At 33.5% G+C, this 13,875-nt stretch overlaps 1 protein-coding gene across 1 annotated transcript; it reads left to right on the plus strand.

Moving 5' to 3' along the window:
* Positions 1-615: 615 nt before the first annotated feature.
* On the plus strand, positions 616-4,496 carry LOC113291271. Its single transcript, XM_026540822.1, has 5 exons — positions 616-1,095; positions 1,264-1,722; positions 2,044-2,248; positions 2,347-3,834; positions 3,913-4,496. The coding sequence occupies exons 1-5, from the start codon at positions 616-618 to the stop codon at positions 4,494-4,496; spliced, it is 3,216 nt and encodes a 1,071-aa protein (XP_026396607.1).
* Positions 4,497-13,875: the final 9,379 nt, after the last annotated feature.

A 13,875-nucleotide genomic window follows, 5' to 3' on the forward strand; every position in this document is an offset into this window, starting at 1 on the left:
CTAATACTGCACCGACTACAATCGGAAGTATGGGAACGATTTTGGCTTCCGATTGCATTCGGAGGGTAACAATGTTATCATATCCTCCGAATATATAAGGGTAATTTCGCCATTACGAATTACGCGAGATAAGGGTTGGCTACATTTTCCCTTTGGGTGACCTTTTTTGTTTTATTGTTGGCCCCTAAATCCTTTTGAGTGGCTCCTAAAAACGCCAGGTTTTTTTATAAGTGCTTTATTTCAGGTTTTATATGTTTTGGTATCTTTGGTTTCATGGATGTTTGGTGGAAGAAGATTCAAGTCCGTGTTAGCTCGGTGATGCAAGGCTCCGATTCATCCCGCCTTCAAGATGTTTCAAAAAAAAATCAAAAAAAAGAAAGTCAAGCAATTTCGTAAAATTAGTTTCTTTTTTTTTGTTACTCTGGTCAATCAACAGCTGTTTCTGTTTCCAAAATAATCAAAAATCTCGTTCAATTCTGTTACCTACTTTCAAGCCTAAAAATCTGAATAATTCAATCCTAAATTATCATCAATCGCCTAATATATATTTTTTTTATACATCCTATTGCTTATAACCTTTATTCAGTATCTTCAAACCCTAAAAGAAATTCAACCATGGAGGGAGATAGTTCAAAAAATGTTGGCGATCTAGTCAATAAATTCAAGCAAGCAACCTTAGAATTGGGTGATACTAATGAAATTGTTGTCTCTCATAAAGACAATAATGAAGGTGGCAAAGAAAAATCAAACTGGGAAGCTAGTGCGATAGGAAAAGTTATTATAGAAGGGAGAATGAACTATGATACTGTGGCAAGATTCATCAAATTTACATGGCCCTTCCTGACACATGAGCAACTAAGGATTGTGGAAGTGGAACCTAATATAATGATTTTTAAATTCAGTGACTGGGATTTATTGAACACGGTGATTGAGAAAAGACCATGGAATATCAACAAACATCTGTTAGTGGTTCATGATTATATACCTGAAATGGTGTACACTTTCAAGCATTGGGGTTTTCAACAATTCTGGATTCAGTTGAAATTCCTTCTGCCAGAGCACATGAATGTTGCGTCGGTAACTAAGATTGGTGAGGTTATTGGTGAAGTTACAAGCATATAACCTAAACATGTTATTCCAATAGGCAATGACCCCGTCAAAGTCTGTGTTAATGTGGATCTATCAATGCCAATGAGGAGAGGTGTTAAAGCTGTCGCTAATGCAGGAATTTTACGCTAGCAATTTTTTTTGTATGAAAGACAGCCTCCTAGCATATGTCCTAAATGCTATGTAACTAATCACTGCAGGGGAACGTGCGAAGCTGCAGCTATCTTTCTAGCAAAATCTCATGAAAAACCTCATTTCTTTGGAAATGTTAACAATATCAGGAAAACCATCACCACTATGAGCTCATCTGCTGCTCCGGAACCTAAAAAATTCCCAAAGAAGTATGTTAAGGGTACCATGTTTGTTCATCCTAAGGATGGTATGTCTATTAATATGGATTTCTTGCTTAAGGAGAAAGTCTCAGACGAATCAGAATCTATGGAAGACTTGAGTCTTGGAAAAAGGCTAAGATCTACAAAAATAGGTTGTAGCAGCACCACTGCGACTGAGTCTTCGGCCCAGGATAACATCCAAGATACCAATTCAGTAAACCAAGAAACTCGCATGGTCACAATGGGAGATAATCAAGCTACTATCACTCAAAAGAAGAATCAGGTATATCCTCTTTTTATTAATTTCCATCTTACTCATTCTATTTATATTGAATTTTTAGTTTCAACTCTCTTAATTACAGTATTTTTATCTGCATGCATTAATTACGACAAAAAACATAAAAACATTAGATTATTGCATTTAGGTTCATTTTCTAGCTATTTCACTAAGTTGTCAATTGTAGGCTTTCTGTTTCTATACATTTACTGTCACACAATGAAAATTGTCTCATGGAATGTCCAAGGGATTAAAGCTGTCAATACTAGAAATTATGTTAGAGATATCATCAGAACTTAAGACCCTGATATAATTTTTTTATGTCAGACCAAACTTAATGAAACAAAAATGAAACCTTTAGTTGCTCCTTATCATTTTACTAATATGAGATACCTATCCTCTATTGGTTTATCTGGTGGTTTGGTTATCATGTGGAAGAATGGTTTTTTTTGTGAAGTTCTAAGTTGTGAAAGCAATATGATACATCTTCTCATTCAAGATGATCCTAGTCAGCCAGAATGGTTGCTATCATGTATGTATGGCTATGGTAAAGGTCAAAAAAAAAGCAAGAGCAATGGGAATTTATTAATGAAACAGGAAAGAATATTTCCAGTCCGTGGTGCTTATTAGGGGATTTGAACATTCATTTATCTACTTCCAATACTTCTGCTTCTTCTTCATGTGATGGTTGGATTAATTCAATTCTTCAAGACATTGGTTTAGAAGACTTGGGTTTTATAGGTCATGAACATACATGGACAAATAACAACCTTAGTACTGGGAAAAAACGGTCAAGAATTTATATAGCATTGGGAAATCCTAACTGGAATGTTAATTTCCCTTCTTCAAAGGTTCTTCATCTCAACCAAGTTGGCAGTGACCACTGTCCAATTATCCTCATTAATGATTACAACCAACCAAAACTTTGGAAGACATTCAAGTTTTTTAAAACTTGGTTAAATGATAAAAGGTGTGCTGTAGAGATTTCCAAAGCTTGGAGCACACAAATTCAAGGATTTGCTGCTTTCAAGTTAACTAAAAAGTTACAGTTTACCAGAATTGCTCTAGCTAAGTGGAATAAGAAACATTTTGGAGATATCAACTTGAAAGTTGACACACTTCAAAAGGAGTTATTTGATCTTCAGGCTCTCCCTTATTCTCAAGAAACTTCTTCTAAAGCTTTCCAAGTTAATGAAGAACTTCAAAAATCGCATCACATCCAGCATGAATTCAACAAGCAGAAATCCATAGACAATTTCCTGAAAGACATGGACAATAATAATAAGTATTTCCATTCTCTTTACAAGAGGAAAAGAGCAAGAAACAATATTGACTCTCTAAAAGACAGAAATGGTATTTGGGTTCACACAAGATATCAAGTGGCAAATCTTCTTACTGAAAACTTTCAAGACACTAGTACTTCTTTTAATCCTCTCATTGAGGAAAGATTTTATAATCATATTCCTTCTATCATTTCGGATGAAGACAATAGCTTACTTGTTACTATACCAAATGATGAAGAAATTTTCAGAACCTTAAAGAGCATGAAAAATTGGTCAGCTCCAGGTCCAGAAGGCTTTCAAGCGGGTTTTTATAAATCTCAGTGGAACATTATAGGGGAAGATGTATGTAACATGGTGAAGGATTTTTTCAGTTCTAAAAATATGTCTCGATCTTTAAAAAAAACCTACATCTCATTAATTCCAAAAATAAAAAAAACTTCTTCACCATCTGAATTTAGACCTATCAGCCTATGTAATACTTCTTACAAGATTGTTTCTAAGATATTAGTTTCAAGAATGAGGCAACTAATGGATCGTATCATTTCACCTTATCAAGCGGCATATGTCTCTGGTAGATTAATCAATGATAATACTATCATAGCACATGAAATTATTCATTCCATGAAGAAGAAGGAAGGTGAGGGTGGTTGGTTAGCTCTTAAGTTAGATATGTCAAAATCTTTTTACAGACTTGAATGGAGTTTCATCTTAAAGGTTATGAGAAGTTTTGGTTTCTGTGATGAATGGATTCAACTTATTCAGCAATGCATTACCACTACTTCTATTTCTGTTCTTTTCAATGGCTCTCCTTGTGCTGATTTCAATCCTTCAAGAGGTATTAGATAGGGACATCCTTTATTTCCTTATCTATTTATCATGGCAATGGAATGATTTTCTAGGACTCTTACTTCAGCTCATCATGCAAAAGAAATTCCACGAATTAAAGCGGCAAGGGGTGCTCCTCCAATCAATCATCTACTCTTTGCAGATGATTGTCTTATCTTTACACATGCTAATTTAACCAGTGTTAACAATCTCTTACAGGTTATTGAAGATTTTGGTTCTCAATCTGATCAGGCCATTAACTTTGACAAATCTTCCATTTTATTCAGCAATAATTTGGATCCTTCTTTTTGTGACTCTCTTAGTCACATTATTGGTGTAAAGAACATGGAAAACAATGAGAAATACCTGGGTTATCCACTTCATATAGGTAAATTTAAAGTGAAGTCCTTTGGAGAAATCAATATGGCTTTTGAAAGGAGGCTTGTTACTTGGCAAGGTGAAACTATGTGTCAAGCTGGTAGAGGAACAACGGTGAAAGCTGTACTTAATGTTGTTCCCCTATATCAAATGAGCACCTTTAGGATCCCAAATAATATTATTAAGAATCTTGATACTTTGCGAAGAAAGTTTTTCTGGGGTATAAGTCCAATAGAGGACACAATCCAATTGCATGGAGTAGTATGTGCATTCCAAAGGAATTTAGGGGTTTAGCTTTTAGAGATCTTGAGATTCTAAATCAAGATCTCCTTACCAAAATGGAGTGGAGGATTACTACACAATCTAATATGTTATGTTCCAAAGTGTTAAAATCTAAATATGCAAAAGATAAATATTTTATGCACATTCAAAACGATAGAAATAACTCTTCCTGGATCTGGAGAGGTATTGAAGATGGTATCAAGACTCTACAAAGTAATGTGTGTATGGATGTTAAGAATGGGAAGAAGACTCGCATCTGGCAGGACAATTGGATTATCAATCTGACTGACAAACAAATTCCTTCTTATCCAAGTCACAGTAATTATACGTACGTTTATGAGCTCATAAATTCAACTAATAGGTCCTGGATTCTCAGTTTACTGCATGATATTTTTACTCCGGAGGTTGTAGACAAAATTACTCGAATGAAAATTAACTTGGAAGAAGAAGATATTGTAAGATGGCGTCATACAAAGGATGAACAATTTACAGTTAAAAGCGCATACAATAAACTTGTGGAAAATGTTGTTTCTCAACAGATAACTCTGAATACTGTCCCTCAACATGTATGGAAAGCTCTCTGGAATATGAATATCCCTCACAGAATCAAACTATTTATCTGGAAGTGTCTCAAGGATATTATGCAGACCAAAGACAAAACAACTCGTTACAACAGCAGCATTGGGTTTCAATGTAACATCTGCAACTGTCCTGTAGAATCCCTCTTCCATCTCCTTATTGAATGCAAATTTGCACGATCTGTTTGGATGCATCTAAATATCAACATTGATAGAGTTGCAGAGAATTGTAGAAGAATAAATAGTGGATGATTTCTTGGTTTGATACTCAGCAGGCAAATGGTTCGGAAGAGAAGAATACTTGGAAACTTACTTTGATGGTGGGATGTTGGATAATATGGAAAGAAAGATGTGAACACACCTTTGAGGATAAAACCCTAAATTCTTTCTCCACTGCATCCAGAATTCGTTTTCACCTTCAAAACTTTTCCTTATCTTTGAAGCACTTTTCACAAGCATGCTCTGAAATTCCGCAAATCTCTGAACCCTTACCTGTTAATATTTATACAGATTATATTGATGCTTCTTTTGATCATGTTACTAATACTGCTGGCAGTGGAATTGTGCTTATCTCCTCTACAGGTACCTACTCAAGAGTCAAAGGATCATATGCTGACGGAGTAATCGATCCTGAAGTTGCAGAATGCATGGATATATTGGAGGCTCTTAGTTGGATCAAGGAGCAGAATATCTTGGAAATACATCTTATAGATGATGCAGAGTTGGTGGTGAAGACTATCCAGTCTGATCTAAGGTTAATAAGATTGGAAAACAATCATCTTATTAGTACTATCAAATCTTTGATTTCTACTTTTAAATTTTGCAAGATATCTCATGTCAAAAGAGATTTTAATAATGTAGGTTATAATATTTCTAAGAGAGTTAGGAAATACAATCTTTTTGTTGAAGAATTCATGGATTTATCACCATGGATCAATTCTGTATTGCACAGGCAGACCCTGCCTTCTCATTCTTAATAAAATTAGTTTTGTTATCAAAATAAAATAAACTAAGATTGGTTCCTGCAGAAAACCAAGATATAACCCAGTTTCTTAAGAAATCATGTTGTAACATAATATTACTCATATTAATATTTAAAGCCAACCAAACTGACCTAGTATAAGGACAATCAATAAGCATATGATCCACATATTCATTAGGGTGGTTACAGAGACTACAATGTAGTTCTATATATGGTTTGTATCTATAAAGTTTATCTCTAGTTGGCACTATATCCCTAATGCATTTCCAGGAAAAAAGTTTGACTTTATGAGGCAATTTAACCTTCCGCAAATCCTTCCAAACCTGAACTGGAACAACATGAGCACCTACATTAGCATTAGAGAAACCGGATAAAACATTATAAGCACTTTTCACAGAAAATTTACCCTTCCTATCTGGCATCTAAATAAGATTCTCAGAACCAATTGCAGGAATAGTCATTGCTAGAATTCTATCAGAAGAATCAGGGTAAACAGATAATGGACCAAATGTGCATTCCAGTCTCTAGTTCCTTGTATAAATAAATCAGAAACATGAACATAAGAAACTGTGTTAATTAATCCTTCAGCTGGTAAAGGAGGGTGATCTAAACCAATAACCCAATTATCTAACCAAATTCTAATTCTAGTTCCACACCTCACGACCCACATACTATTTCTCCTTATAACATCAATGCATCTATAAATGTCCCTCCAAATCCATGAACAATTATCATTAAGTTTTTGCAGATAAAGAATTCTACTATTATAAAAGTACTTAACACTCAGAACTTGCACCCAAAGTTCATATTGCTCAGTAAGAATTTTCCATACCAACTTACATATAGTAGCAATATTAAAAGTTTCAAGATTCTTAAAGCCTAAACCTCCTAGTTTTTTAGGTATATTTATGCTATCCCAAAAAATATTTAACAACTTTACCAATCCTATGACCCCACCAGAAATTTCTTTGCAGAGAGTCAAGTTTGCTAATCAGAGTAGTAGGAATTTTAAAGCATCCCATTTGATAGGTGGGTAGAGAATTCAGAACTGTCTTAATAAGGGTAGATCTACCTGTTTGATTAAGAGTAGTACCAATATAATTTTTTAGCCTATCCTCAAAGGATTGCACAACTGGATTAAATGACTTAACCTTAGAATGAGAAACCTTAGGATTGCCCATCCGCGGTATTTCTGTGAGCCCTCGAAATACTCCAAGATATTTCTCAGAATCAGAAACCAAAGACGAATTAAGAGTCTGTGCAAGATTGGCACAATCATTAGGACTTATATTGTTACTAAAATACGCACAAGACTTATCAAAGTTAAGCATCTGACCTGAGAGTTTTCCAAATTCCCACAAAGTGTGTAAGATATGGTCAACATGTTGCATATTAGCTTGGCCAAATATAAGAATATCAACAGCAAAAAGTAAATGAGATATAGGTGGAGCTTTCCTAGAAACTTTAATGCCAGTGATAGACCCATTAGACTCAGCTATTAACAAAGATCTAGATAAATATTTCATTGCCAAAATAAAAAGATAAGGGGACAGAGGGTCCCCTTGTCTAACACCTCTAGTTGGTTCAAATTGGTTATAAGGTGAGCCATTGAGCAGTACACTAATACTAGTTATAGAAACACATTGCATTATAAGGTTACAGAAATCCTTACTGAAACAAAGCTATCAAGGACTTTAATTAAAAAGTTCCATTCAATCATGTCAAAAGCTTTTGACAAATCCAATTTAAGATCCATAGTACCACTTAAACCTTCCTTGTGTTTCATAGAATAAATTCCTTCATGTGAAATAATAATATTGTCATGAATAGCTCTTCCTGGAACAAAAGCAGCCTGGTAAGGTGAGATTAGTTTCTTAAGAAAAGGTCTTATTCTATTAGCTAAAATCTTAGATAATATTTTATAAAAAACATTACACGGGCCAATTGGTCTAAATTCATAAGGTTTCTAAGGGATTTTACACTTAGGAATAAGAGTAATGTAAGTCTTGTTTAGACTTCTTGGCATGTGTCTACTATGGAAAAACCTTTGAACAACATCTATGATATCCTTACCAACAAGCTTCCACTGTCTTTGGTAAAAACCTCCTTGAAAACCATCAAGTCCAGGAGCACTCCAAGTAGGCATATGTTTAACTACATTCTAAATTCCATGCTCATTAGGAAAATCAGTTAACACAATATTATCAGAAATAATTCTTGGTAATATATCAAAAGCATTATCAGAAATTACAGGAATAGAAGTACTAGCCACATCACTAAAATTATTAGTAAGCAGAATACTAATATCATTTCTATCCCTGAGCCAATTACCATTAGAATCATAAGGAGAATTTATATTGTTAATATGCAATCTTTTATTGAAAATAGAATGAAAATACGTAGTATTATTATCCATTTTAAAAACAGATTTATCTCTAGATTTTTCCTTATAAAATTCAGATTGAATTTTATACCAATTTTTTAGCTCACTAACAATTCACTTAACTCTAACATGCTAATCAGCATCCCTAATATTATTTTTGGCATATTCTAAATCCTTCTGAAGCTTATTAATGTTCATATGTATATCTCCAAACTCCATTATATTCCATTGAGATAAGGTCATTCTAGAACTATGTTGCTTTTGATTTAACCTATGAGCAGGACTTCCACGTGTCTCTAAATTCCAGGATCTCTCAAGAGTATTATTAAAATTTCCATGTACTATCCAAGTTCTAAAAAACTTGAAAGGTCTCCATAAATGTTTAGGAATAGGGTCAGTAGTGAGCAAAACAGGACAATGATCAGAGGCAGTGAAATTTGAATGCAAAAGTTTAGTAATGGAGAAGTTTAAGAACCAACCATTATTTCCAAGAGCTATATCAAGTCTATATTTCCTAATCCCCGTTACATAGGAGTTACTACTCCAAGTGTAATCCCTACCTTCATAACCAATATCCAACAAACCAGCATCATTGACTATATTTTGAACCCAATTATCAGAGCTATTATTATTCTTATCCAAATGAAAATTTAGATCACCTAGAACTAACCAAGGATGTTGAACATCTCTACTAAACTCAGTTAAGAAGTTCCATTGGGTCTTCTTAGGTTCACTATAAGTTGAGCCGTACATAAAAGAAATGAGAACTTGAGGTTTACTTGGATCCAGCTTAATGAGAGCGTGAATGATATTATTATCACAACCAATTATCTCAATATCAATTCCATCTTTCTACATTAGAATTAAACCACCAGCTTTGCCTACCCTATCAATACACACATAATTATGATAGTGAACTGATTGAGCAACAAATATCATTCTAACTTCATTTATTTTAGTTTCACAAAGGAAGATGAAATCAGGTTTTTGAGTATGAACCAAATTTTGAAATTGTTGTTTAGTAAATTAATTGGCTATACCTTGCACATTCCAGGAAATAATTTTCGTTTTGAAATCAAAATAAATTAAACATAACAAAGGATTAAAGAGTATAAGAATTACCTTAGTTTCTTTTGTGTTGCATTCCCTTATTGTGACCACTTGAGTTGTCTGTGTGTTCACATGATTGTCAGAGTTTGAAGCAGCATGTTAAAAAACAAGACTTTCTGGAGTACTATTCATTTTCCTTTTTCCTAGCCTTTCACCAGTTTCATTCGCATCACCAATGTTTTCTTCAATTACATATCCATCCTTTGGAGGTACAAACACACTTGTTTTAGTAGTATTGTTTTGAGTAAATTTTGGGAGTTGATCTCCCCCTTTGATAACAATCTTTGTCGTCTCTCATTTTATTACTTCACCAAAGAAATGAGGCTTTGCATGAGCCTTATCAAGGTAATTAGCAGCAGCCTTGCAAGCTCCCTTATTGGGATTAAGGATGAAACAGTGAGGACAAATCTTGTGAGGCTGCTTCTCATAAAAAAACTTAATCCACCAGGTAGATCCAACATTAGTAATTTCCATCACACCCCTTCTCATAGGAAAATCAACATCAACTTGAACATAAACTTTGACATAATATCCTACAACTGGAACTGCATCCTCAGGATCAACTGCAATGACCTCACCCACAATCTTTCCAATCTTAGTTACTGGCTTCACATTCTTTTGTTCAGGAAGAATCCTTTTCAACTGAATCCAGAAGCATTGTATCCCCCAGTCTGAATCCTGATAAATAATTTTACAGTTATAGAAATAAAGAATCACAAGTTGACCATTGATGCTCCAAGGTCGAGCATCAAAAACTTTCTTTCGAGTATCCTGATCCTTAAAGCGAAATTCCGAAACATTGTTATACAGATCACCTTCAGGGATAAAATCCCATATTAGAGCAATAAACTTTTCCACCGTCTTCAAACCTAAATTCCCTTCAATAATTACCTTACCAACCAAACTGATTTCATCATTTTCTTCATCATTATTATCCGTCTTGTCAGATCGATGATTCACCACTTCTTCAACATCGCCGAGTTCTAGAGCAGCTTGCATAAATTTTGTTGCCAAGTCTAAGACTGATTTTTCGATATCCTCCGCCATTAGTTTGATTGAACTTGACCTCCGATAATCTTGATAACTATTGAGTATATGAGAAATGGAAAATTGAAAAATTCCTTTTATAATGTCTCAACCCTGGATAATTAATCCTGGGATTGACTTGAATTGAAAAATATATCCATCCGAGAATTTTGATTCGAAGAAGATATGATTGACTGAGTATAATTCTGCAGAGGGAAAGTTTGTTCAGCAAAGAAGGTTGCACAGTTGTATAGAAGATCGATAATTACGAGAAGAATTAATAGACTATGTTTGTAACGAACTTTTTGAAATTTGAATTTCACCAAGGTACGATATTTCTGTAACCATTGAATCACTATATCAACTTGGTAACGGAACATCTCCAGAAAATCAAGTTTAACAATCTGTGAACACACAATAGCTTCGAAAAGCTTCATAACAACTTTTGCAAATGCCTCACAATTGTAAACAAGGTAAACATCATTTGGGATAAAACGAACTACAAACGCATTTGGAAGAAAAGAAATTAATTAAGCATAATATCTAGAACAATAACAAACAGTTTGAAAATCGATAAAACAATTTTATAAGTTGAGAAAACTTAAAAGTACAAAAACATTAAACTGATTAGAGTAGAAAAATGGCGATATTAGATTAAAATCTGATCGAAATCATAAGAAAAAAGATGAAGTTAGAAGAATAAGTTGACTCCCGTTGCTGTGTCTTACTGCACCTTGTTTGCGAAGATTTTCTCCGGATACGAACATCTTTGCACTGGACCGTTAGATTTTTAGAATTCCCGATAATGATGATATACGATAACTTGTATTGTCTTGATCAAAAAAAAAAGTTGAAGCCTATAGAAGATTTACCGTGACTGTTTCTTGCAGCAGTACAACTCGACGTAGTATTTTTCATTAATTTCGTTGTACGAGATCATTGAATGTTAGTTGCTAACCTGGCTTCCATTACATTGAATTTGTATCTATGCACGTCGACTATCAAATATAGATGGTTAGTAGACCTCGTTAATTAAGCGGCACTTTATGAACCAAAGATTACTTATTCCTGGCTCTTTAATTTTACACATATGTTTGAAGTATCGTATCCAAAACTAAAGAAGATCATCGTAATGAAAGTGTCACATTGTTATCATCTATATCTATCATGGGTGATCAGGGGATCAGTGCTAGACCCCAGTTCCGCCATAAGAACTAATGTATGGTATAACACATATATATATTGCTGATTTTTTAACACCTTTAAGATGAGAAGCCATAATTGTGTATATGATTTGTTTGTGTTAGTAGTATGATTTCATATTGTATTTATATAAAATATTTCTTTTATTTTTTAGTAGTATGATTTCCAATTTTATTTCTATATGATTTTTTTTTATAATAAATAAAAATTTATTTAGAAAACATGATTTGATATTGTGTTTACAAAAATATATTGTTTGATATTGATATTGTGTTTAAATAAGAAATTAAAAATATGTTTGGATATTATGTTTATAAAAATATCATTTGATATTGATATTGTATTTATATATGAAATATAGTAAAAGATATGATATGGTATTTTGTGTGTATAGAAACTAATTATTTGATGTGAAATTTATCTGTAACCTAATAATTATTAAATTTATCGGTTAATTAATATCTCGCTTAATTTATAAATTTTGATGGTCCTGACAACATTAATTTATATAGTTTCTACTGTATAACACATATATCTATATTGTTGTGTGAGTCAGTTATGCCACGTCATTAGAAAGCGTACGTTTCACGGGTACATCCAGACAATTTCTGCTCCCATCCTTTTCTGTTAAAAACGAATTAGAAGGAAGAAAGACATCCAACCCGATTTTCTCTCCGACCAACATTACTCATTATTCCTCCCCTTCGACTGATTGGATGCCGAAAACTATGAACACTAACAAGAACAAACAAAATCCCCTCTCCGGTTACTTCTCTCTCTAATCCTCTATACGAAGGTCCCCCTCTTTAGAGTTCCATCTCAGGATTCTAGTTTCAATTGCACGTTCATAGACTCTCTCTCTTTCTATCTGAAATTGTTTCTATGGAATCTTCTCAACAAAGAAATCCTAGTATTCATCAACGCTGTAAGTGTTTTTTCTTTCTTTTTGGTTGAAGAATCTCTGCAGGATCTGTGATTTAGTTAGATTTCTTTAGTTACGATTATGGATTTGAATTTGTTTGTATCTTGTTTTGATCCGTAATCTGTTTGTTTATTTAGTTATGATTATTTGTTTATTTCTTGGTTTTTGATCAATAATCTATTTATTTCTTGCACATATGGATGATGTTTTTACTTGGATCTAGTTTAATTCTTCTTGTTAGTATACATGGATGATGTTCTAAATAAGATCTAGTTTAATTCCTCTGTTTATTTGCATGATGTTCTAAGAATTCCATACTCAGATATCAACCGAGTATGAAAAATTAACTTTGTAAACTCTTTGATTTTCCATCTATCAAAGCTTACTTCACAGACTATATGGTTCACAAAGAAAATGGTCATATTATCATTATGTCTTTACACCATATATTATATTATATTATTGTTATTGTTATTCTGTAAAGAAAAATTCGACTCGGTTGTTAAAGCAAAATTAAGGCGTTCAGTAAAGATCATACTCTTCTGAAAATACCAAAATAAAGCTTGAATGAGCATCAAAAATACCAAAATACTTAGGAATAGTTAACAATTACCGTTATGGTCTGCATACCACCATGGTCGCTCCTATTTCCGCCAGCCGACTGGTTCCTCTTTAAGACATTAATTGGTCCTTCATGCACCATTTAATCAATCCTATGCAGTCCATCTGGTAAATCTTCTTCACACCACTTGGACCATCATCTATACACTACACGTATGGTCCCTTATCCACCATTGGTCAATCCCCTTTGACACCAATAGTCGATTCTCTCGAGACCAGCATAATAATAATTAGATCTAAACACCAATTTTTTTAATATTTTTCCTGCTTCAATATATGTTTTCCTTGATAAACTAATTGTTCCTGATGCCAATATTTAGTTTCTCTAACTTGCAATATTGATCTTGCAATTAATATTGAATCAATTTGATTCACCCACTAATATCTCATTAATTCGACTACCAATATTCCATTGGTCTGTCAACCGATATTTCGTTGGTCTGTCTACCAACATTTCATTGATCTGTCTACCAATATGTTAATATTATAATATAAAGACACGTCAATGTTATTAGACCGGTCAAGAAAAGATTTAACCATGAATGACTATATTAATTAAATATAAT

Source organism: Papaver somniferum, chromosome 6, assembly GCF_003573695.1.
Source record: "Papaver somniferum cultivar HN1 chromosome 6, ASM357369v1, whole genome shotgun sequence".
Lineage (NCBI taxonomy): Eukaryota > Viridiplantae > Streptophyta > Magnoliopsida > Ranunculales > Papaveraceae > Papaver > Papaver somniferum.